Source organism: Sporisorium graminicola, chromosome SGRAM_5 (genome assembly GCF_005498985.1).
Source record: "Sporisorium graminicola strain CBS 10092 chromosome SGRAM_5, whole genome shotgun sequence".
Classification (NCBI taxonomy): domain Eukaryota; kingdom Fungi; phylum Basidiomycota; class Ustilaginomycetes; order Ustilaginales; family Ustilaginaceae; genus Sporisorium; species Sporisorium graminicola.
Window position 1 is genome coordinate 1,016,248 of NC_043735.1, and position 24,525 is coordinate 1,040,772.

At 56.3% G+C, this 24,525-nt stretch overlaps 10 protein-coding genes across 10 annotated transcripts; 6 read left to right on the top strand and 4 right to left on the bottom strand.

Annotated features, from left to right (window-relative positions):
• Positions 1–59: 59 nt before the first annotated feature.
• On the top strand, positions 60–515 carry EX895_005133 (uncharacterized protein; the record flags this gene model as incomplete). The annotated part of the gene is made up of 1 exon (XM_029885727.1): positions 60–515. One exon carries the CDS (start codon positions 60–62, stop codon positions 513–515), a length of 456 nt encoding a protein of 151 aa, XP_029738293.1.
• A 43-nt stretch (positions 516–558) lies between these two features.
• Positions 559–3,162, bottom strand: EX895_005134 (uncharacterized protein; the record flags this gene model as incomplete). The annotated part of the gene is made up of 1 exon (XM_029885728.1): positions 559–3,162. The coding sequence occupies one exon, from the start codon at positions 3,160–3,162 to the stop codon at positions 559–561; it is 2,604 nt and encodes an 867-aa protein (XP_029738294.1).
• A 1,662-nt stretch (positions 3,163–4,824) lies between these two features.
• Positions 4,825–6,171, top strand: EX895_005135 (uncharacterized protein; the record flags this gene model as incomplete). Its single annotated transcript, XM_029885729.1, has 1 exon — positions 4,825–6,171. One exon carries the CDS (start codon positions 4,825–4,827, stop codon positions 6,169–6,171), a length of 1,347 nt encoding a protein of 448 aa, XP_029738295.1.
• Positions 6,172–8,049: 1,878 nt separating this feature from the next.
• On the top strand, positions 8,050–10,141 carry EX895_005136 (uncharacterized protein; the record flags this gene model as incomplete). Its single annotated transcript, XM_029885730.1, has 2 exons — positions 8,050–8,094; positions 8,222–10,141. 2 exons carry the CDS (start codon positions 8,050–8,052, stop codon positions 10,139–10,141), a joined length of 1,965 nt encoding a protein of 654 aa, XP_029738296.1.
• Positions 10,142–10,346: 205 nt separating this feature from the next.
• Positions 10,347–11,716, bottom strand: EX895_005137 (uncharacterized protein; the record flags this gene model as incomplete). The annotated part of the gene is made up of 7 exons (XM_029885731.1): positions 10,347–10,394; positions 10,483–10,556; positions 10,636–10,763; positions 10,867–11,057; positions 11,137–11,506; positions 11,587–11,612; positions 11,690–11,716. The coding sequence occupies 7 exons, from the start codon at positions 11,714–11,716 to the stop codon at positions 10,347–10,349; spliced, it is 864 nt and encodes a 287-aa protein (XP_029738297.1).
• Positions 11,717–12,130: 414 nt separating this feature from the next.
• EX895_005138 (uncharacterized protein) lies at positions 12,131–13,627 on the bottom strand (the record flags this gene model as incomplete). Its single annotated transcript, XM_029885732.1, has 2 exons — positions 12,131–13,145; positions 13,221–13,627. The coding sequence occupies 2 exons, from the start codon at positions 13,625–13,627 to the stop codon at positions 12,131–12,133; spliced, it is 1,422 nt and encodes a 473-aa protein (XP_029738298.1).
• Positions 13,628–14,087: 460 nt separating this feature from the next.
• EX895_005139 (uncharacterized protein) lies at positions 14,088–15,618 on the top strand (the record flags this gene model as incomplete). Its single annotated transcript, XM_029885733.1, has 2 exons — positions 14,088–14,160; positions 14,249–15,618. 2 exons carry the CDS (start codon positions 14,088–14,090, stop codon positions 15,616–15,618), a joined length of 1,443 nt encoding a protein of 480 aa, XP_029738299.1.
• Positions 15,619–15,741: 123 nt separating this feature from the next.
• On the bottom strand, positions 15,742–17,520 carry EX895_005140 (uncharacterized protein; the record flags this gene model as incomplete). The annotated part of the gene is made up of 1 exon (XM_029885734.1): positions 15,742–17,520. One exon carries the CDS (start codon positions 17,518–17,520, stop codon positions 15,742–15,744), a length of 1,779 nt encoding a protein of 592 aa, XP_029738300.1.
• A 3,327-nt stretch (positions 17,521–20,847) lies between these two features.
• Positions 20,848–22,569, top strand: EX895_005141 (uncharacterized protein; the record flags this gene model as incomplete). Its single annotated transcript, XM_029885735.1, has 1 exon — positions 20,848–22,569. One exon carries the CDS (start codon positions 20,848–20,850, stop codon positions 22,567–22,569), a length of 1,722 nt encoding a protein of 573 aa, XP_029738301.1.
• A 918-nt stretch (positions 22,570–23,487) lies between these two features.
• Positions 23,488–24,498, top strand: EX895_005142 (uncharacterized protein; the record flags this gene model as incomplete). Its single annotated transcript, XM_029885736.1, has 1 exon — positions 23,488–24,498. The coding sequence occupies one exon, from the start codon at positions 23,488–23,490 to the stop codon at positions 24,496–24,498; it is 1,011 nt and encodes a 336-aa protein (XP_029738302.1).
• Between the last annotated feature and the right edge of the window lie 27 nt (positions 24,499–24,525).

Below are 24,525 nucleotides of genomic sequence, written 5' to 3' on the forward strand. Positions count from 1 at the left end.
TTCTGCGGTACATCCGCCACCATCCTCCTCCCTTCATGGCACACACTCTGTCACACAGCATGTCGACATCTGACTCATCTCGCAGCATGGGAAGGTGGGCAAATGGCGTCAAGGTGTCAGTCTACCTCAAGAAGAAGGACGGAATGACCAACGCGCAGTTCTCCCAACACTATGCCCACGTCCATGCGGCTCTTGCTGGCCCAGTCCTGCTCCGACACAGTTGCATTTCGTACGCACAGCTGCACTGCAACAGCGATACAGCCAGATCATCCATCGCTAGTCTCTTCGGCCCAGATGCTCTCAACCCTCGAAGCGCTATGCAGATCATGCCCTTTGACGCTTGCTCCTCTTTCGTCTTTGCCAGCCTCGTGGACGCACGCGGCTTCTTCAGCGATCCAGAAACCACTTGCGTCCTTGCTGCAGATTCGTCCAACTTTACCAACCCTGTCGTCATGCAGGTCGCCATTGGCCGCGAGTTTGTCGTCATTCAAGACGAACAGGCTCAGCACAAGTAATTGTCAGTTGTGGTGTGGCGAGAGCGATACATTCCTTTCGCTATCACAGATGATCAAAAGGATAAGACGAGCCCATCCACTCGTCGATCGACAGCGCTCCCGACAGAATCCCATCCAGAGTCGGGAACAGGGTCTGATCTCCTTGCCAATCGCTCTCGTTCGATCCCACCGTGCCATCCCCCACAGACAAGGCCTCGATTGGCTGACCTGAACCATCCGACGTGATCCCGGCAAAGTTGTTGGGATCCAACCAGCTGTACGTTCCGTTCATGCCTGCAACCGCTTGGCCGGCCCCGTTTGCGATTCCATTGACAGCACGACTCTTGCCTCCTTCTCGTACGCCACCCTCCGATGATACCGTCGATTCGCGCGTCTGACGTGCCGACTCGGTGCCACCTGCCATCCGGCGTTTGTGCTGGTGCACATCCCCCGCACCTTCATGCAGGTCGCGTTTGCGCTTTTGTCTCGACATGCTGCTAAACACCCTTTGCAGCACATTCAGAAACACATCCTTTGTACCGCTCGTATCCAGTCTTTCCTCAGCAATCCTCTCTAGTCCGCCCAATCGAGCAAAAGCATCGCGGATCTTGTTTTCAGCGCTGAGCAACTCCTTGAGGATTCGACGCGAGTTGCGGGCCGCTTCACTTCCAGGTCCTGCCTTCGACAGCAACGAAACTGCCGTCGAGATGCTAGCACGCACGGAAGCCGCGTCCAGATCGTGTTGACGTGCACAGCAGAGCTCCATCACGAGCGCCATCGAGGCGCCTAGCAGGTAGAAAGTGACCAGCCAGAACTTGTGGAACACGCTATTCTGTTGCAGCGACAAGATGCGGATGATGCAGCTGGCCGAAGAGAGGCACGCCTTGCGAGCGAACCTCCAATCGTCGTCGGTGAATCCCGCAAGCTGATGCACGCGATGAAGGCGGAGAATGCGGTTGAGGTACATGAGCTCGAGCATCACCGATTCCATGGCCTGGTCCGGTTTGTCGAAAGAGCGCTCGGGCGAGTAGCGCAAGCAAGCCGGCGTCGCGTCGTGCACCTCGTTGAGCTTGCTGACGAAGCGATGGATCTGTGCACGAGACAGGGCAGGTCGCTCGTTGGAGACATCGACGATCTCGCGGAAGATGGTGACGTATCGCATGCGCATGGTGATGGCTGAGGAATGGGTATAGACGTCCGGCGAGTGCAGCGTGAGGCTGTCCTTGTGAATTTCGACATTGGCCGGTAAATTGGTCCGATTTTGCAGAGGCTGGATCGAGTAGACGCCAAAATGGGCCACGGCGTGCGACCAGTCGAGCCAGGCCAAGTTCCACCAGATGCGTCGACCGAGCTCTCGACGGGCCTCGTTTCTCATGCTGCCGGACAGCCTCTGGGCAGCACTGCCGTGATCCAGACGCGCGAGCCCGATGCTCTGGGCGACCTTGATGGCAGAGCCGAGGAGGGCCCATTGACCTTCCGCCTGATCTTTGCGGTTGTGCTGGTAGACGCCGAGGAGACAGATGCAGGCGAGATGTTCGAGTTGCTGCGATTGCAGGAAATTGGACGACCAGAGCAGCTGTTGGCTTCCGGTGCACAGCGCGTCGGCCAAGCGGAATGCTTCCTTTTTTGAGATACCCACCCTTTCGAGCATGGTGGCATCGGAAAAATGGAGAGCTAGTGCAATGACGACGAAGTAGCAGCAAACCATAGCGCTCGAGACGGGGAAAGTAGCGATCTGTTCTGGCTGCAACTTGGAGAGGAGATGGAACTCGGCTGAGCTCTCTGGAGGCAAGACACGGGTGGTCCAGTCGACTTGAGTAAAGTAGAAATCGAGTAAAATGGCGCTGTTGGGCGGAAGGAATTGCGCGGAGCGAAAGGCGACATCAGCGGAAGAGTCTACGTAGCGCTGATCGAGCATCTGCTCCTCGTCTGTTTCGTGATCCTTGGTTTCTCCATCCGAGGTGGTGCCGAGACTTTTGAGCTTCGCTTTGCGACCCATGGCCGCGTCTTCAAACAGATCTTGGATGTCCTGACCAATCGGGAGTTCTTGTTTGGGAACAACACGATCCAAGCTTGCGAGGGTGTCGTCTTCAATGTTGGCTGCAATCGAAGTGGAAACAAAGCGTGCTTCGCCGCTTGCTTGACCGTTTTGCAAAATGTAGCGTTCGACACGATCCATGCGGGCTTCTAGACGATAAAGACGTTCTGCTTCGAAACCGATGAAGCGATCCGGGGCGAAGGGAGACTCGTTGGGATCCGGCTTGGACGTAGATGAGGAAGAAGAGGCAGCATTTGCAGTGGCACCCGCAGTAGCAGCAGCTTGTCCTTCAGAGAAGGAAGGTCGATGCAAGAGAGGAGCAGACTCGCGTGTGGGAGAAGTGGAAGCGCCAAACGAGGTGGTGGTAATGGAGGCGATGGTCTGCTGGACTTGTGTGCAGGAAGCTGCATCGCCGCGAATGACGCAGGGCGAGCAAGGGTACTTTTTATCACATCGCGTTTTGCGTTTGCGACATTGGAGGCAGCTGAGGTTCTTGACGCTGCTGCTGCTCCCGGCGTTGCCTAGGCCGTGTGCGGATGGACCAGCTGCTGCATTGTCAGACTGATTTGTCAGAGCGGTTGGCGAAACATTGGTGTAGTTGCCATTCATGGAAGACGATGACGAGGTCATGGCGAAGACAGCATCGGCAGAAGGATGGCCGATGCCGAGCAGCTGCGAGTCTTCCGGGTACGAGATGAAGTGGAGAGGGGGTGGATGTATGCAGGGTCCTCGTCGTATGCAGCGTAATGTAAGTTAGCAGATGATGCCTAGGATCGGAGAGATGATGGGAGTGCGACGATGGCGGAAAAACAGAAGCGGAAGAGCCGTTCTTGGCCGCGTGTGATGGCCGAAAGGAAAGAAAGATTATATAGGCGGATCGCGAGCGCGGGTGCCTTCTAGCTCGGTCAAGCTTATCGAACAGGCGCAATACCACCGAGTCACTTTACAAATGCACTCTGCATTGATTGGTGACTGGACTTTGCGTTGAACGCAAAAGCCGGCGGTGTGCAGGCAACTGTGCGTGGGGAGCAGGCGGGCCGCGTGTGAGCTTTTTTTGCGGGGGAGCTCACAGTGTTCCGCCTTCGTGGTTCGCAGTGGCGACCTTGCCGATAAGAAGAGCGAGAAGAAATAGCCGCAAAGGCAATGCACCCTGTCTGGAAGGGAGCGTGGTCTCTGTGGTCACCTGAGCCATCTTGATGAATCTGTTTCGGGTTGCCGACCGAAAAAAGCGAACGGCCAGACAGACAACTCTTGGGCTCGACCACTCCGACTGTCAGCATGTGAATCTCCAAAAAAAAAAAACCAGAACCGATTTAGACTTGCTCCTGCGTTGCTCTCGTCTTTCTCTCCTCAAAGACGCAAAACCGGGAATGCTGCCATGTCTCAAAGTCAGCCCCTCTATGTTGTTGGATCGTGTAGAGTGACGGCATCGTGCTCAGCTTCGCAGCTGCACGATTGAAGTCGAGATCGGGAATGGAGCAGCTGCGTGGACAACAGCGGCAGCAAAGCGGAGGCGTCCAACGAAAATCGAGGTCGACAGCCGGCCTAGATTCGCGGAACCTGTCCGCGGACGCAACTCTCTATTACCAAGACGCGCCCTCGTTGGCGCGTTTCTTTGCTGTCAAATTCTGCCGGTCTGCACCCTGCTTCTCGACCTGGGCTAGGCCCCGCGGTCGAGTGGTGCGGCCTTCGTGCGTTTTCAGGGATAGCTGTTAAATGTCACACGCACACGGCGCTCGAGCTCAATTCACAGCTCAACTCGATAATGAACTCGAAGCTCGGTTTGCGGCCGCTTACCACTGCACATGCCTATCAAATCAAGGTAGAGATTCTCACACTGAATACAGCCCGCCCGCCGTGCTGCTGTGCTTATGCACTGCCGTGTCACTCGGCTGCTCCCGCACGTCCGGTTGTTCCTGTGACTTCTCCGCGTTTAGACGCGATTAGACGTGGCCTGCCTTGCACCTCGTCGATTGTCACTTTATCACGCTCACACGAACCCTCTTCGTTGATTGCCCCTCCCAGGGTCTGCCATCGGACCATGTCCGTGTCGAGGGGCCGATGCTTTCTCTCTGTGCCTTTGCCTCTCTCTTTATCGGCTCTTCTCGATGAAGTCACTTCAACGCTGATTATGGCCACACACAGCTCACCCTGGCCAACCGGTATGCTAAGACTATAAAGTCACGCCGGCTCAGTCATTAACATTCGCCTTTGCCGTCACCATCGCCATCGTCATTGGTCTTAAACGCTATCCTCTCCTCCATACAGAACACGATCGCTACCTCATACACAATGTCCGAGCCATCATCATTCAAGCAGCTCAACGTCGCTGTCCTCGGAGGCGGAATCGGCGGTTTCGCTACTGCGCTTGCTCTTCGTCGCGCAGGCCACAAGTGCACCGTCTACGAGCGACGCGGTTTCGATGTTGAGGTCGGCGCTTCCATCTCGTGTGCTGCCAACGGTACACAATGGCTTCATGATTGGGAGGTCGATGTCGCTTCTGGTCGCCCCGTCATCCTCATGGAACTCACCATGCGTGACTGGGAGACGGGCGAGATCCTGAACCAGTACCACCTCGAAGACTACGAAAAGACGTGGGGAAACGTCTACAACATGTTCCACCGTCAAGACATGCACAAGATGCTCATGGACACCGCCACCTCCAAAGAAGGCAAGGGCACACCGGTCGAGATCGTCATGGACCATGTCGCCGAGAACGTTGACACCGAGTCCGGCATCGTCACCTTCCGCAACGGAAACAAGGTCACGGCCGACCTCATCGTTGGTTCCGACGGTATCCGCTCCAAGGCACGAGCCGCCATTGGCGTCACTCCCGACATCAAGTCGGCTCCTCAGACTTGCTACCGCTGCAACGTTACCAAGCAAGAAGTCGAGCGTCTCGGTCTCACCTGGGCTGCCGACCCTGCCATCCAGTTCTGGGGGGGTTACCCGAAGGGCGACCTCAACCAATACTACAAGATTGTCATGAGCCCATGCGCAGGCGGTGACGTTGTTTCGTTCTACTGCTTCATGCCTACCGAGCTCACCAAGCACCAGTCGGAAGGCTTCGTCTTTGAAGAGGTCCCGCCCGAGGAGATCTTGGCGGGAGACTACTCGAAGCTCGACCCCCTCTGCGTCAAGCTCATCCAGAATTCGGTGGAGCGCAAGCCATGGCGACTGTATGTTCACCAGCCGTACTCGCACTGGTACAAGAAGCAGACGTGCATCCTCGGCGATGCTGCCCACCCCATGATGCCTCACCAGTCTCAAGGTGCTTGCCAGGCCATCGAGGATGCTGCCGCTCTGGGGGTCATCTTCTCGAAAGAGTACAACTTTACCAACAACATCGAGGCCGGTCTCAAGCTCTACCAGGACATTCGCAAGCCACGTGCTACGCGTGTTCAGCAGGCATCCACCGCTGCGCTCGAGAACCTCAACGAGCGCATCGGCTTTTCATCGTTGAGCGCACCCGACGCCGCGCTCGCTGCCAAGGAGAACAAGCTGACGGTCAACGAGATGAACACGTACGACATGAAGAAGCATATTCGCGAGACGGTGTATCCAGGCTCCAAGGTGGCTAGCGCGTCCAACACTGCCGTCGTCCCGCCAAGCTCAACAGCCATTGCCGCTGATGCATAAGATAAAGCAAAATCAACCTCATACACATTGCTAACCTTTCTCACTGTCTCTTTCCTTTCGATCACGTAACAATTTCATTCGAAGAACAATGATCCATAAACTGTCTGGACTGGTCTCCGAGTTGAGCATGAGGTACGGATAGTAGAAGCTTCGATCGATGTGTGTGTCAGCCGTTGACATCGTGAGTATGGTTAACTCAACACAAGCAGACCTGTGCCGACCATTGGTCTGGTTTCGGCCTTGCTCTGTGCTCTGTGCCTCGGGCCGACAACGCCGAACTCCCTCAGGTGCTTGTGCGGCATGAGATGCGTTCATGAGTCTCGCCAGAGTGCTGAAATCGCGTTTCTGAGCCTGATGCGTTGTGAGATGGCGTCTTTTATCTTCCACATCGAATCCGCATACAACGCTCTAGAGATGGAGGGGGCAGGATTGAAATTTGCGGAAGACGCCATGCCGAACCGGCGCTCTGTGTGTGTGTCCCCCGTGAATGGACAAGGGAGCTCAGCACATGAGGAGAGGGTCAGAAGACCTTGGCGCCGGTCAACTCTGCAGTATCTTGCAGTGCGTGTCGCACTTTGACCGCGTTTGTCTTCGTCCCATACGGTCGGTACTTACGCTCAACCTTGCATGAAGCTGGGGCTTTTTCTTAGCTTCTTTTTCGTGGAAAACACACAGGCGAATTGAAATTCGATTTTCTCTAACTTTTTCGACAGCTGACGGCAAAGAACCCGTCACGCCATTTTGTGCGGTAATCGTTCCATCAAGGTCGAATCAGCTAGCGTTCTTTACCAACGAGCCATCTTGTTCTACGACGATCAAACCGATCAAGATGTCTACCGGTGCTGTACCATAGCGCGCTACTTTCGCCTTTTCTCCAATGTAAGCGAGGGTGGGTGTGCATCGGAATGGCATCTTCCGCCAGAGCCCATTGTCCTCCAAGACTTTCGCAACTTGCCGCCGCTCTCCACTCGACCAGCTCCCCTCCGCCCGCCCGTTCCCACCGCCGCCGCCGCCACTTTCGCCGACGAAAGAATAGAACAGTGCAGTGGTGAGCTGCTTCAGCCCTTCGGTCCGATGTCTTGCGAGAAACACTTTCTGTCTGTCAGATAGTGTGCGCTCGCCTGTCAAAACGGAGATATGGTGTGATAAGTGCAGGCTGCGAGAGAGTCTTTTTTTTTTTCCAAACCTAAAACTTGCTCACTATCTTGAGCTCACACTGCTTTTGTTTGGGCGGTTGCAACCCCATGAGGTTTCTTCCTCTTGTGATGAATCAGTGTCGCAAAGCCGGGCCGTCGAACTATGAGTCGGGTCTAAAACGTTGTTCGACGTTCGAAAGGGGGAGGGGGGGGGGGATGTAAGCGAGAGAATATGGTGCCATCCGCATTGCAGCAGCGTTCCTGAGCTAAAGTATAGATGGGGGCCGCAAGTTGAGTGGCAAGCTCTTTGAGGGACGATAAGGGAAAGCCTAGTTGACGTCGTTGAACGTATAAGAACCCCCCTTGTCTTGCGCTCGACGAGAGAAGGAAGGCAGCTTCATCAACCTTCGCCCACATCACCTCTTCGTCCTCCTCTCGAAGTCGCCATGTCTTCTCTACCGAAAGACGGCGTCCCGCGCTCGCCCGACGAGCTCGCGCAGCTTCCCATCCTCGACTCGTCCCCCATCCATCCCGTCACTCCGTTATCCGAGAAGCCCTCTTCGCCCTCCCTCGATGAAGCAGCCGACAAGCTTAGCAGCGAAAAGGTCGACGTGACCGACCCCAACTACGCCAGCTCGACGGATCCCGAACGCAGCTCGACGAGCGACTCGGAGGAACACGTGATCCGGAACGGCCGCGATGTCTCGGACTACCTCATCAGCGACCGCGATGACGGCGACGCATGCTTCACCTTCCGCTCCATCACCCTGGGCCTGGTCGGCGCCGCGTTCCAAGCGACACTGACCCAGATCTACCGTTTCAAGCCCACCGAGGTCGACATCGGAGGCACATTCTTGGCAATCATCATCTTCATCCTCGGCACGTTCTGGGCGCGCTTCCTGCCCACGCGCAAGTCGCTCGTTGCAAGGTTCGGCGAGGGACGATTCCCCGCGTGGCTTCTTGCGAGCGTGCACTTTATCAACCCGGGGCCGTTTGGGTTGAAGGAGCACGCAATTGCCGCGATCACGGCGAGCTCGGCGTCCAACGGCGCCCACTCAAGCGATGTGTTTGGTACGCAGAAGCTGTTCTACCCCGAGATCAAAGTGACGACGACGACCGCGGTGCTATCCGTGCTGAGTATCGGCTTGTTCGGGTATGGATTGGCGGGCATCTTTAGGCCGATCATTGTGTACCCGGCAGAGATGGTGTACTGGGGTACGCTGCCCTTGGTTGACATGTTCCAGGCGTTCCACTGGGAGCAGAGCTTCAGTACCAAGCGTGTCAAAGCATTCTGGTACAGCTTTGCGGGCATGGGTCTGTACGAAGTGCTGCCGGCGTACATCTTCCCGACGCTCAACTCGATCAGCGTCCCCTGCCTCGCCAGTATGCACGCTCCCACCAGGATCGCCCAGACGCTCACCAATATCTTTGGTGGATCACAGAGTAACGAAGGCATGGGCCTGTTCAGTCTGTCCCTGGATTGGCAGTACATCACCTCTTCCCAACTGTCGCTGCCGCTCATCCAACAAGCGAACAGCTGGATCGGCTATGCGATCTGCTACATCGCCATGGCAGGCATTTACTACAGCAACGTGTGGAATGCCAAGTCGTTCCCGTTCATGTCGACGAGCATCTTTGCTGACAACGGCAAGAAGTACAACCAGACCGCCGTGTTCGTCAACGGCATTCTCGACCGCACTAAGCTCGAAACCGTCGGTTATCCGAATGTCACGGGAACATATGCGTGGGGTATGCTGATGCGTAACGCTGCGATCGGAGCGCTGGTGACCCACGTGATCCTGTTCTGGGGCAAGGACGTGTGGAGGAATCTCAAGCAGGCGCGCAACAAGACGCAGCCGGACCGCCACTGGAAAGCCATGCAGAAGTACAAGGAGGCGCCGCACTGGTGGTACCTCATCCTACTGGCCATCTCGTTCATTTTCGGGCTGGTTGTGGTGCTGACGCAGGATACCACGCTGACGTGGTACTCGTACATCGTGTCCCTGGCGCTGGGCTCCATCGTTGCTCCCTTCTCGGGTATTCTCTATGCTATCTTGGGTAACGGCATCAGCACGAACCAGCTGACCAAGATGATCGGCGGTATCGTTTCCCCTGGTCGCCCACTGGCCAACCTCTACTTCTACGCGTGGTCCCACTCGACCATTGCGCAATGCATTAACCTGTCGAACGACCTCAAGATGGGACAGTATCTCAAGATCCCCCCTCGCTCCATGTTTGTCTCGCAGATCGTCGGCACCGTCTTTGGCGCGTTCCTTAACTACGCCATCGCATCCACCATCATCTCCTCGAAATTCGCGCTGCTGCACACCAACAACGGCAGCTACGTCTGGTCGGGCGCATACTACCAGTCGCTCAACGTCAGCGCCGTCACTTGGAGCATGGCCAAGTACATGTACGGCCCGGGCACGCCCTACTTTGTCATCCCGATGGCCGTTCTCCTCGGTATCGCCGCCGTCTCCGTGCATTACGTTTTTTCACTCTTCGTGCCCAAGATCGGCAAGTTCTCGACGCGCAGCTTGGTTCTACCCACCGTCTTCCTCTACTCGGCTTGGATGACGTCGGGCCAGAACTGTGGCATATTGTCCATCGTCATTGTTGGCATCGTAAGTCAGGCCATTATCCGGCCGAGATACCCGGCCTGGTTCAAAAAGTACAACTATATTGTCGGCGCTGGCTTTGACGGCGGCAGCCTGCTCATCATCTTTGTACTCAGCTTCGCCGTCTTTGGCGCAGCAGGGTCAGAGAAGCCATTCCCGACTTGGGCGGGCAATCCAGCTGGTTTCCCAGACTACTGCCCTGACACGTCGTCCTAAGCACGCGCGGAGCAGGTTTCCTGGAGTAGTCGTAACGGGTGGTTACTCCTGTACTAGGTATATGGTATTTGCATAGCATCGCATTTGTGTTCGCGCCTGTAGCAATTGCAAGATTATCGTGATTCGCATTGTCGTAGTGATGGTACACGTTTGTTGAAAAGAGTTTATGGCGTTGAGTCGGCGCAGCTGCTGAGCCATGGCGCGTCTAGACGAGACTCTTGGGAGGCGGCAGAACAGGCTGGCCCTCGGCGGTCTGGTTTGCGGTGCAAAAGCAAGAGTGTGAGGTCAGATATGTGTTTTCGCTAAAACGAGACCCTGCTTCGTCGTTCAAGTGCACTTACAACATAGGCGTTGGACAGACCACCGTCAACCAACAGATCGTGTCCGAGGACGTAAGACGACTCGTCGGTGGCCACTGCGCAGCACAAAGCAAGATGGAAGCTGACGTCAGTGTTGTTCCCGCTACTTCGGATGGAGTTGAAATGAAAACGTACGGAAAAGGACGGCTTTCGCCTGTTCGACAGCTTCGCCGAAACGCCCGAGGGGCAAGTGGGTGAGACGGCGGTTGAGCTTTTCAGGAGTGTTGAGGAAGTCCATGAGGAGCGGCGTTTGCAGCGGGCCGCTATCGATGCAAAGCAGAGCCAATGGGGAGATGCAGTGGGTCAGCGGGAAAGTCTGGAAAGAAGAGGTTAGAGCTGACTGAAAGGAGAGAAATGGAAACGTACGGGCAGAGCGAGTTGACACGGATACCCTCGCGAGCGTGAACCATGGCGAGCTCGCGCGTCATGGCGAGAACGGCGCCCTTGGAAGCAGTGTAGGCAATCTGAGGGGTAGCTGCGCCCATGATGGCCACAAACGAGGCGGTGTTGATGATGGAGCCACCGACGTGAAGATTCTTGGCCTCGTCGGTTGGGTTCTGTTTGGAGAGAAAGACGAGAAAGAGTCAGGCAAAGGAAACGATGTGTTTGAGGCCGAGTTGGAATGCGGTCGCTCACCTTTCGCATGGCAATGATGGCATGTTTGCAGCCGTACCAGACGCCCTTGACGTTGATGGCCTGAGTCAAGTCCCAGATCTTTTCCTCGGTGTTGAGCGCGTTGTCGTCGGCACGGTGCATGATACCAGCGTTGTTGAACATGACGTCGAGACGGCCAAACTCATCGACAGCACGCTGAACGATGGCAGCCACCTCGTCCTCTTTGCTAACATCGCACTTCATGGCGATGGCTTTGACAGGAAGCTCTGCCTTGCTGAAACGCTCGTTGACAATGTCGGCGGTCTTCTGGCAAGCCTCGAGATTGATGTCGGCCAGAACGACATTGGCGCCTTCGGAGGCGAAGAGGATGGCGCATTCACGGCCGATGCCGCTGTTGCACGGATCACGAGAAAGACAGAAGAATCAGCACGGTAAGCTCAAATAGACACAGGATTGAGCGCGACCACTTACGAACCGCCGCCAGTGATGACAGCCACCTGTTTTGGGACGAGCGCGAAATGGATGCAGGTCAATAATCACCGCTTTGATCGGAGATGTTCGAAAACGAACTTACACGGTGAGGAAGACGAAGACCAGGCATGATGCACAGAGAGAGAAAGTCGAGGATAGATGGTGGCAGCGAGCAAGAAGGACGATCTTGGTCGATCAACGATGAGACGAGCAGTGAGTGTCAGTCGGAAGGACCGTGCGGCTGGAACTTGCAGAGTGAAAGAGCGCGTGCGTGTGTCGCTCTGGAATGCCGAAAAAACAGCTTATCTTTCAAAGGTCGGAAGGACCGCTCTGTCTCTCCCTATCCGTCTGCCGCGGGACATCTCTTTTTCTGGTGTCGGGCACTATCGGCCATTTGGCCGGCATAACCGAGAGATGCGTTTCGCACTCGCCATCCGACATTCGCATTATTCTTGCTTTCCTTTTCTCTCTGCAGACACAGCGTCGGTCAACATTGTCACATAGAAGAAAGTAATTGTTTTGAATTGCATTCAAGCATCGACAATCAGGCCTTGCGCAATCGCATGTGAATCGACTTGGGCTGCGTGAGCTGGTCGAATCCAAGCGTGCTCAGACTGACACCGCGTCCACTGTCCTTGACGCCAGTCCAGGGCAAAGCAGGGTCGAGCACATCGGCACGGTTGAGGTACACGGTGCCCGTCTCGAGCTCGGTAGCCAGTTTGTCGAATGCAGCCGCCGAGTCGGCATTCTCGATCTCGGTCCAGACCGAAGCGGTCAGGCCGTAGTGCGAGTCGTTCATGAGCTTGAGTGCTTCCTCGTCCGATTCGACCTTCTGAATACCGATGGCGGGTCCAAACGTCTCTTCGGTCATAATGTCCATCGAGTGATTCACGTTGACCAGCACGGTGGGTGCGACCAGTGCAGTGCCTGCTTTGGCTTCAGGGAACAGATCGCTTGGAATCACGTTTTTAGCCCCCTTGCTGAGAGCATCGTCGATCTGCTTGCGGATGCGTTCGGCCGATGCCAGGCTGACCACGGGTCCGAGCGAAGTACCCGGCTGGCTGGGATCGCCCAGCTTGTATCCTTTGGCAACTTCGACGAATTCCTTGACAAAATCGTCAAAGACCGAAGCATGCACATAGATGCGCTCGACTGAGCAGCACGACTGGCCCGAGTTGAACATGGCGCCGTCCACAAGCTCTTCGGCAGCCCACTTGATGTCGGCATCGTGACGGACGTAGGCTGGATCCTTTCCACCCAGTTCGAGTCCAACTCCCTTGAACCCAGGACCGTCGGCTGCAGCTTTGGCGAGCGCTTTACCGCCAGCCACTGAGCCGGTGAAGATGAGGAACTTGATGCGTGCGTCTGCGGCCAACTTGGCGGTGGTCTCGAAGTCAAGGTGCGCAATCTGCAGCAGATCCTTGGGCAGACCCGCTTGTTCGAGGGTGCGTTGGAAGCTCTCGGCGGTGAGCGGCGTCTGTGGCGATGGCTTGAGGACTACGGCATTACCGGCGAGCAAGGCAGTGATGAGGCCATTGACGGTGGTGAGGTATGGGTAGCTGCGAGGGCAAAAGGAAAAGAAATTTGTCAGTGACGCACCTAACCGACAGCTGTCTTGGATGCAGACAACTCACTTCCATGGAGTGACGATGGCAACGACGCCGAATGGATCCCTTCGAATTGCCAGCTTGAGGTTGGGGGTCTCGGTGTCAGTGCGAGGCGAGTCGGCGAGGCAGTCCTTAGCCACCTTGCACAGGTAACGGCACCGCTGCAGCGCACCCTTGATCTCGCCCGCACACTGCGACACGGGTCGGCCCATTTGGACAGAAAGTTCCTTTCCGAGCTGCTCCTTTTCGCTGTCAAGGATGCCCATCCATTTGGTGACAATGGAAACGCGCTCTTCGACGGGAGTTTTCGCCCACGACTTTTGAGCCGAGGCAGCGGCGTCGATGGCCTTGTCCAGCTGTGCTTCCGAGAGCAGCTGCTTTTCGCAGACGACGCTCTGGTCGAACGGCGCAATTGTAGTTTGAATCGACGACATTTTTTTAGCGCTGTAAGATAAAGCGGAGTATCGGAAGTGTCGGAAGGTTGTATGTGATGGCGTGGTGAGAACAAGGGAAAAAGAAGACCAAGAAGAAAGAATTCTGTGATGTGCCAAAGTGGCGGGTCGAACAAGGTGGAGGCGCGTGCAACCTGTGCGTGAGTGCGTTCTTGCAAAGATAAGACGCTGTGAAGCACTCACTCTTTTCTTCTCGAGTTGTGCCTCGGCAGAAGTCTGAAATTGTCAAGTCGCTCAGGCCACTTTCTGTCAAGTCACGAGGACGCTTGCCGGCGTCACTCCCGAACATTCAGCTTCCGACGGCCCTGCCCTATTCAATGTGATTGTGGCGCTTGAGCTGCATCGGTCATTCCGCAAGTCCCGACGAACGCTTATCGTCGCTGAGCACTCAGATCACCATCCTCGTCACTACCACCATCAACCACCACGATCGCTCGCCGCCATGTCCAAACCCAAAATCACGTATCAGGACCTCGAAGAGCTTCTCAAGAATGACAACAAGGTCAAAGTAGGAGGTGAGTCAACACAATATTCACCGCCTCATCCTCACAACGTGCGTCTTCTGACTCTAGTTTCTGCATGTGCTGCTCCCCCTCTTCACAGGCCTCGACGTTGACGGCATCGTCCGCGGCAAGTATGTCTCGAAGAAGAAGTTCCTCTCCGCCGCCAAACCCGACTCCGACTTTGGCTTTTGCTCCGTCATCTTCGGATGGGACATGCACGATTTCGTCTACCCAACGGAGCTTCTCGTCTCCAACAAGGCCAATGGCTATCGCGACTTGTCCGCCAAGATCGATCTCGACACTTACCGCCGCATTCCGTGGGAAGACAACCTGCCCTTCTTCCTCATCCGGTTCTTCAACCCTGATGGCACACCGCTCGCCGTCTGCCCACGCAACTTGCTCCGCTCCATCACCGCCAAAGCCGACTCGGACCTAGGCCTGCTCTGCATGGCGGGTGCAGAGTTCGAGTACTTCCAGTTTGCCGAGACGGCACAGTCGGTCGAGCAGAAGGGCTTTGTGCAGTTGACCCCCTTGACACCGGGCAATCACGGCTACTCGATGTTGCGCACTACACTCAACAAGGACTACTTCCTCGAGCTCTTCGACGCAGCCGAGGCGTTCAGCATCGACGTTGAGGGTCATCACACTGAGACAGGGCCTGGCGTGTACGAGACTGCTCTCGCCTACACCGAAGTCACACGAATGGCCGACATGGCCGTGCTGTACAAGCTGCTCGCCAAGTCCGTCGGTATCAAGCATGGCGTATTGCCTACGTTCATGGCCAAGCCGTGGGCCAACCTGGCTGGATGCTCGGGACACATTCACGTTTCACTGCGAGACCCTTCCACCGGTCGCAACGTCTTTGCGCTCAGTCAGGAGGAAATCGACGCTGGCGGTCGATCAGATGCGCCCTACGACGATGTGCGCTACATTTCCAAAACAGCCGAGCAGTTTCTGGCGGGAGTCATGACCGGGTTGCCGGACATCATGCCCATGCTGTGCCCCACGATCAACTCGTACAAGCGCCTCACCACCGGCGAAGCCTTCTGGGCGCCCAACATCTGTTCGTACGGCTACGATTCCCGCCTCGCCTCGGTGCGCATCCTCGGCCCACCGGACGTGCCCGAGTACGGCACCCGCTTCGAAGTGCGCGTGCCCGGGGCGGACCTCAATGCGCAGTACGCGTTCGCCGCCGTCTTCGCCCTCGGCCTCTATGGCATCGCCAACAAGCTCGAGCTGCCCTTCGCGCCGATGGATCTGTCCAAGAGCCTCAAGGAGCAGAAGTTAGTGCTGCTGCCCACATCGCTCGAAGCCGCCACAGAGCGCTTTATGGCCAAGGAGAGACTCGCGAGGAAGGTGCTCGGGGATACACTGGTGGACCACTTTGGAGGCACGAGATTGCACGAGGTCAAACTCTTCAACCAGACTGTGACCAATTGGGAGATGGAGCGGTACATGGAGCTCATCTAGAGACGCACGAACAGCAGTAAACAGGGTTCTACTGTATAATTTATGAAGGTCATAATTTTTGCATAGAAGAATAGCGCGGTCTAAGTTACCCTTCAATGCTATTTCTTGAGTACAACTGTGTGTCTACTGAGCAGCGGCGGGTAGAAGGTAAAGGCGGCCCTGGAACGCAGCCAGCGCCCCGCTCTCGCCGCCTTGCTCTCCCTTTGTATCCACAACGAGCTGTGCGCCCTTGACCTCGTCGGGAAGCTCGTACTTCTGCACATCTTCGGTGAAGTTGAGCACGACAAATGCCTTCTCAGTACCGCCTTCGGCGAGCTTGATAAACTTGAAGAGCTTCTCATCCTCCTCCTCGACCAGACGGAACTGGCCCCTGCCCAGCAGGCTGGCGCGCTGTTTGCGGAGCGCGATGATCTTGCGGTAGAAGTTGAGCACGGATGCGGGGTCGTTCTGCTGAGCTTCGACGTTGATGGTAGTATAGTTATCGTTGGTGCGCATCCAGGGTTTCGTGGTCGGGTCAGACGAGAAGCCGCCGTTGGGGGCTGAGGACCACTGGACGGGCGTGCGTGCATTGTCGCGGCCGAGCTCATTGACACCCTGCAGCGCTTTGGCCATCGCGGCGGCGTCGTTGTTGGTGCGCTTCCGGATCGAGGCGAGGTAGTTGATGCTGTTGATGTCGAGGTACTCTTCGGCAGACCAAGTGGCGGGTACGTTGGTCATGCCAATCTCCTGACCCTGGTAGACGTATACCGTTCCCGTGAGAGTCATGTTCATCAGCGCCAGCAGTTTGCCCGAGTCGGCGATGTGTTCTGGCTTGTCTGAGGCGAAGCGCGAGATGGAGCGGCCCTGGTCGTGATTCTCAATAAACACCGTCGTCCAGGCATCATTGCCCTCGATGAAGCGCTGCCACTTTTCCACGACTCGCTTCATCTCTGGCAACTTGTATCCGTCGTTCTTCATGAAGTCCACCGGGTTGCGTCCCAGATCGACGATGTCAAACTGGAACACCTGGCTCAGCTCGTTCTCCGCCGCCGAGACATACCTTACCACGTCGGCCGTCTTGGGAGTATTGGGCAGCTCGCCCACGGTCATCGCGTCGTACCTCTCCAAGATGGCACCCATCTCCTTGAGATAGGTGTGCATCATGGGCCCGTTGCAGTAGAGCATGCCCGCCGGCTGGGTTTCCGCGCCTTCGTCGACGATGGGGGCGTCGGGGAAGTCCATGGGTTTCGAGTACATGTTGACCGTGTCGACACGAAAGCCATTGACGCCCTTGTCGAGCCAGAACTCCATGGCTGACTTGTAGATGGCATGTCGGCAGTCGTCGTTGGTCCAGTTGACGTCCGGCTGCTCGGGGCAGAAGAGGTGAAGATAGTACTCTTGCGTCTGCTCGTCCCAGGTCCATGCGGGCTGGTTGAAGTTGGAGCGCCAGTTGTTGGGTGGCCTGCGTGTGCCGTCGGCATCGTACTTGGCGGGTCGCCAGATGTACCAGTCTCGCTTGGGGCTGGTCTTGGAGCTGCGCGACTCTTTAAACCACGCATGCTGGTCCGAGGTGTGGTTGATGACCAGATCGAGGATCAGCTTCAACCCGCGCGCATGGCATTGCTTGATCAACTCGTCCATGTCCGCCACCGTGCCGTACGGGGGGTAGACCGACTCGTAGTCGGAGATGTCGTAGCCCATATCCACCTGCGGCGAGTCGTACATGGGCGACAACCAGATCGTGTTGACTCCGAGCGATTTGATGTAGTCGAGACTGCCGATGATTCCTTGGATGTCACCCATACCATCGTTGTTGCTGTCGCGGAACGAGGCGGGCCAGATCTGGTAGACGATAGCATCGCGAAACCAAAAGGTGCGCGACGAGGCCGTACGCGAGCCCACCAACGACTCGGTCGAAGGCATTTTTTTTGAAGAGAGGGGGAAGAAAGAGCAAGTGAAAGAGAGAGAGAAAGAGAGAAAGTCGGGGATGGATTCCGGGAAAGGAAGAGGGACAAGCTTATGAAGGGTCTGACAACTTGCGGTGGCGCATCGCAAAAGCTTTCGGCTGAGCCACAGGAAAGAGATTCTCCGAGCAGCAGGGTTCGGCGACCTGGAAATTGCGGGGGGAAAGAGGAGAGAGAGAGAGACTGAGATAGGCAGGTCGCCGTTCAAGTGGCCGGTAGAAGATACACCGAGCGCACCGACGAGCACGAACATCCAAAAAAGAGATTCGGTAAGATTCAGCGCATGCTTTCTACAAATGCCAGGTGGCGGCGTGTGCGAGCTGATCCCAGTCGAAAACGCGGGGGCTATTGCGCACAATAAGCTCGGTGTTCTCCCGGGTTCCAGCTGAAGAGCGCGAGAGAGGACCTTGAAGTGGCGATCAGTAGCCGAGATGGTCTGTTCTGTACGCACAGTCGAAGCTCGAAGAGCATCGCCACCTCCGGCAACGGAGTTCAAAAGCTTTCGATTTAGTCGCCTCTCGATTGTGGGGTTTGCTTTTGATCGTTTGGTCTACCAAGTCGGCAGTCGGCGAGACAGAATGGTCTTGCTTCAGCGCTAGACGGAGGATCTCGTTTTGAAGGGGCGGATAGATCACCCGGCATGCTAAGAGACGGATACTGTTCGATCTCACATTCTTTTCGCAAAAAGGTCGACCCAGCGAGCGAGCCTCGTCGACGCGGTCCAAAGGGCAGAAGCTTGGCATCATTGTTGCTGTCGCCAGACAACCGATTTCATGCCGAGTTGGGCCCGAGCAAAGGACGAGAATGGCGGCGCTCACGGCAGGTGAGAGCTTACGGACGAGAGCGGAATTGTGGCTGCAGAGCGCACAGACGAGCGAGACTGCGCCGAGATTGCACCATGGCCGCGGTAGCCCGTCCCTTGTCGAGTCGCAACCGCCTAGTAGAGAAGGGATGGATCGTAGCTCATCCAAGATGACGACGAGATGCTTTACCTGTCGAATGGTTGGGATCAAGATGATGGATCGACTTGCCATGTTAGTGTTAAGGCTCAGCAGCTGATGTCCTCAGTCGATGGTCCTGCTGCTCTGGAGTGGCAAATAGACTCGCCGAAGATCTCCCGTTCATCAGAGTAGCCGCTTTTACCTTCACATCCGACCGCACTCGCTACTCCGCCGAAGCACTTCCGTCGACAGCCTCGCTCCATCGCAAGTCACGAGACGAGAAGCCACTTGAATTGGCCGAAGATGCACCGTCTCCGCACCCTTGTTTTCTCGTTGGCTTCGATGCAAGCCAGTTTCACGATGCCGTCGGCTAAGCCTGAATCTGCAGCCACACTGGTGAAGCCGGGTTGCCAAGAGCTGTCCATACCCCGCTTTCCAAGTTAGCTTGACCGGCAAGATCAATTCGTCGTTGTGCATTGTCGCCACGACGGCTTGTCATGCAGCAACAAGCATGATCGTTGCAGCTTGAGCATGCTCCAGCAGCGAGCAAAAGGAGTCAGGCAGCGGCTTGTCCTCTTCGTTGTTGCAACTCCGCTCCGCCTTGAAAAACATCTGCCTGGCTTGCGGCTGCTGCGGTGTACCAGGGCAACTCGACCAAGGGGGACGCAAAAGGGGTACAGTCGGTCGACTGTGCATTCCAACCGAGGCGAGGGTGACAGTGACTGTGCTGCTGTCGCTGCTGCAACCCGCCCGGTCCGCGTCTCAGCTGACCTTGATTCTTGCTCATCTAATTTGCTCACGCAAGGGCTCCGACTCGAGAATTTGAAATTTCATACGGCACAGACAAGGTGCTGTTGGGCTGTCCCGAATCTCGAACCCATCCATCGGTCAACTACAACTCAATCCAATCGGACGCCGACCTGTTGCTGTCTGCCACTGCTGCTCGTCGGAGCAAGCAACGCGTCAGGTGATGAAGAGCCGAGGCGCGGGTCCTGCGCCTGGTTTCTTTCCTCACCCTCGCGCTCGAAGCGAGAAGTCGAATGGAGTTGCATCACTAGCACGGTACAACACCGCAGCACAGCCGATGTGCATGATTCTGTTTTCTTCTACTGAAGACGATGAAATTCTCCACGTGGCTGTTTTCAGTTCCAAAATAGGTTCTGGGTAAGACAGGGCACCCGAGCAGTGTTTGCGAACAGACCATTTTCCGAGAGCAAAAGTTCGAAAAATGCGAGATGCGAGTTCTAAAAATCGGTTCTGCAGCCGGGGCAGAGAGACAGCCCCATGCTTGACTTTCCACCTCGCCTGGCCCTCGCCTCGGCTGCGGGAGGACGGCACGAACAGCTAGTCTTTGCCGTCTGCCCAGACCGTCTCGATTCACATGGCGAGCGGCCGCAGAGAGTGTAGAGCAACGGCACCGCATCGAAGTTGATGCTTTGATGGCAGCAACAGCACCGACTCTACAGCGGACAACCAAGCCTTATGGAGATCCTCGCATCAGTGCCCTGTCTCTTGCCTGCAGACCCGGATCCCGGTCATGAGCTGAATGGCAAGCTAGCGAGCACGCAAAGGAGAAGGGCGTGCAGAAAGCTAGGAGGACAATTCGACCGAGCTCTCCCCGAACCAACATGGAGGAGCATCAAGGAGCAGTCTCGGACGATCTCGTGGCATAGCATTACAGAACCAACCCCGCAATCCGCTTGGTTGCCCTGTTCGTGTCACTGCTAAGCGAGATCTTGCCACGCCAGGCCAAGCAAAGATGAAACGCTTGCTCGTATGACCGAGACCAGACCTTTTTCCGCTGCGATCAAGCAGACGTCTCTTGTTCCCCGCTTCCCCGCGATCTGTTCCCCTGATGCAGAGTCACACAGCGTCTTGCACGCCTTGGCTCGCTTCCTTTGCAACAGCCATCACCTTCCCCCTCTTCGGATACTCCGCTCTACACTTTTGCGCACAAACGGCTGCTCCGAATCCACTCCTTTCCCAGAGCAAATCTCTCCGCACCGTCGCACTGCCATTTCGGCGCCTCCGCAGCCCTTGCCTCCCCGCAGTCGCCACTTGCTCGGTCTTACTGTACCAACTCGGTTGGCCGTTCCGCTGTCTCTCCCACGCCAGGAACGCTGCTTGACTTGGCAACCACGCGCTATAGTCACATACTCACATCCCCGCAATCCAAATTCGTCTTGGCCCAAACATGTATATTATAAGCATACTCTAGCCGCTCTTGTTCCTCATCATTCCAGTTCATCGGACATCATCCTACTCTCGCTTCCCCTACACTCTTCTTTCCTTCCTCTTCTCTTTTCTTTCCTCATCCTCAGGCAGAGGGTAAGAAACCACCAACAATGGGTCTCGTCGACGGTCACAACGTCGCCCGCATCGACTCCAAGGCGGCCGCAGCCATCGCCTCCAACGTCGAGGACTACGATGCTCTCGTTCACGATGCCGCAGAGGCTACACACGCCCAGGAAAAGATGAGCTTGGGCAAGGCCATCAGGACCTACCCCAACGCCATCTTCTTCTCGGTCATCCTCTCGCTCGCCGTCGTCATGGAGGGTTACGACACGCTGCTCCTCGGTAACTTTTTCGCTATGCCCGCCTTTGCTAAAAGGTACGGTCACTGCAACGCCGCTGGCAAGTGCGAGATTCCTGCTCCGTGGCAATCCGGTCTCACCAATGGTTCCCAGGTCGGTTCCATCATCGGTCTTCAGCTGACCGGTATCGCTTCCGAGCGCTTCGGCTACCGCAAGACCATCCTCATCGCCCTCATCTTCATGACCGGTTTCATCTTCATCCCCTTCTTTGCTCCCAACTTGACTGTTCTCCTCATCGGCCAGATTCTCCAAGGTCTTCCTTGGGGTGTCTTCCAGACCCTCACCACCTCTTACGCCGCCGAAGTCACCCCTGTTGCGCTTCGTCCCTTCCTCACCACCTGGGTCAATGGATGCTGGGTTGTCGGTCAGCTCATCGCCTCTGGTATCCTCCGTGCCACCGTCAACCGCACTGACCACTGGGCTTACAAGATTCCTTACGCCATCCAGTGGGTCTGGCCTGTCCCCATCTTCATTGGATGCTGGTTCGCTCCCGAGTCGCCCTGGTGGCTCGTTCGACAGAACCGCCTCGAGGATGCCAAGCACTCTCTTCGCCGCCTTGCTGCCAACGACCGGGAGTTCAGCGACCACGAGGCCGACCAGACTGTTCAGATGATGATCCACACCAATGAGCTCGAGAAGGCTGCTGCCGAGGGTGGAAGCTACTGGGACTGCTTCAAGCGCACCGACCGTCGCCGTACCGAGATTGCCTGCGTTGTCTGGCTCATCCAGGTCTTCTGCGGTGGTCCTCTCATGGGTCTTTCCTCGTACTTCTACACCAAAGCCGGTCTTCCCACCGACCAGGCTTTCAACTTGTCCATTGGCCAGTTCGCTATGGGTCTCGTCGGTACACTTAGCTCCTGGTTCCTCCTCCGCAAGATCGGTCGTCGCCCTCTCTACCTCTACGGTCAGATGGCCCTTTTCGTCCTCATGATCGTCACCGGTGGTCTCGCGTTCAAGGCCGACAACAAGAGTGTCTCGTGGGCGATCGGATCCATGCTTCTCATCTTCACCTTCATCTACGACTTGACCGTTGGTCCCGTCTGCTACTGTCTCGTTGCCGAGATCTCATCGACGCGTCTGCGTGCCAAGACCATCGTGCTTGCCCGAAACGCCTACAACATCGGTGGTATCATTGCCAACATTCTTTCGCCTCGCATGCTCAACTCGACCGAGTGGAACTGGGGTGCCAAGGCTGGTTTCTTCTGGGCCGGCACCGGTCTCATCTGCATTATCTGGACCTTCTTCCGTCTGCCCGAGACCATGGACCGATCGTACGGTGCTCTCGACATTCTCTTCGAGCAGAAGGTGTCGGCTCGCAAGTTCGCCACCACTGAGGTCGACATGTTTGCCTCGCACTCCCAGGCCCGCAACGCTGCGGACGGCACCAACTCGCTCAACGAAAAGGACAGCTCCACCGACAAGGTCGACGGTGTTGTTACCAACACTTCCCTCGCTTACAAGTACGAGGCCTGAGATACCAATTCCTTCACAAACCCATTGGAAACGGCTCCTGTTCTTTCCATACACGTTCCTACCTCTCACCCCTTCCATCTCTTGTCACGGGTTTTTTGTCCTCTTTGTTTCCCGCTCTCTTACATGTACAACTACGCAGCTTGCCATCGCCACAAGGAAACACAAATGAAATTGGATTCTTGGATTCTTGACTCGCCCTTACACCGTTGTTTGTCTCATTCTCGGCTCGTCAGAGCGGTTCACGCAGCCGCGCGGTCTCAAGCGCAACAGATGGGCGCTGACGACACCGCCTTGATTAATACGTACTAGCACGAGCGAAGCTGGCGGTGACCAAGCAAGTCCAAGCGCCTTTCTGTTCGTAAAAAAAAGCAAGAGGTGCAGGGAAGCCTCCATGAGCCATGGAGTTTGACGGCTTCTGGGGACATGCTGAGATCTGTAGATGGGAAAAGGGCGCAGCAGGCAGTGGTGGCGACCCTTATTTATTTGGAACCCACTCAGGGTCTTGGTGGTAGCCACACAATTTCAGGCGCTGCATGAAATGTGGAGCGTGACGAAACGAGCGTTGCATAGCTAGCTCTCTCTGCCGCCATTGCGTACTCAAAGCCTGATTTGGTTGCCTCTTGAGGCCGCGTCTAGAACGCCTTCTGAAAGGTGCAGGTGATACGTCGCGGGACAGACGAGGGCGTAACAGATGTCTCGGTACCACCACAGAAGGACCGCCGACGTCAACCGTTGGATTCCTCCTAATCGCGAGAAAGCGGTGACCGCAAACCTCAATGCTGAATACAAGAGCAAACATGACATCGACTTATATCACACACATATAAGAAGCCTTCTGCCGTGACTGCGGGCGTGTCTCCTTGTTGCTGTCGATTGCAAAACGTACGAACTCTGCAACTAATCTCAAGCTGGCGAAACATGACATTCTCTATCAACGACATCCCCGACCTCACGGGCAAGGTGGCTCTGGTCACGGGCGGCAACGCAGGCATAGGCTACGAGACGGTCAAGCAGCTGGCACGTAAGAATGCCAGTGTCATTCTCGCTGCGCGTTCGCGCCCCAAAGCGCTCAAAGCCATTCAGGCAATCAAGGACGAGTATCCTTACGCTCGTATCGTGTTCCAGCTGCTGGACCTTAGCAGCATGGAGAGCATTCAGAAAGCGGCGAGCCAAGTCGTTGAGGGTCAAAGCCGACTCGACATTCTCGTCAACAATGCCGGCATCATGGGGCTTCCCTACGAGTTCACCGCAGATGGACTCGAGATCCAGATGGGCACCAACGTTATGGGCCACTTCTTGCTGACTCTGCTGCTGCTGCCGCTCTTGGCAAAGACAGCGCAAATGCGCGAGTACGCGCAGCCCCTTAGCACGGTACGCATCGTCCACCTCGCCAGTCTGGGCCACTGGTTCGCCCCCTTCGACACGTCATTCCGCGATCTGGACGCTTTCAACAAGCAGCACTGGCCCGAATGGCTCGGTACCAACCACCGCTACCACAAGTCGAAAGTGGCCAACATGCTGCTCTGCCAAGAGTTCCAAAAGTGCATACCCACACACGCGCCAATCGCCAACCTCTCGCTCCACCCGGGCACCGTCGCTACCGACCTCTTCAAGGACATTCACCGCTCCTACCCGCTCTGGTTCGCCAACACCTTTCGTTACATCACCAGGAAGGTTCTGACACCCATCGAGCAAGGCGCGCTCACCCAGCTCTACGCTGCCACTAGCCCCGAGGTCGACGCTCTCGATCTCAAGTCTGCGTATCTGGCGCCCGTCGCAAGAGTTGCCATGAAGCGGCCCCTCGCTGCCGACAAGGACGGGAAGCTCGGCAGAGAGCTGATGCTGTTCTGCAATGCCTTTACAAAGTCTCGCTTGGGCATCGATGCCGAAAGGGTGCTCCGCGATGCCGGACTCATATGGCCTTACTAGCCACTGTGCGGTGAGAACGATCTCTCA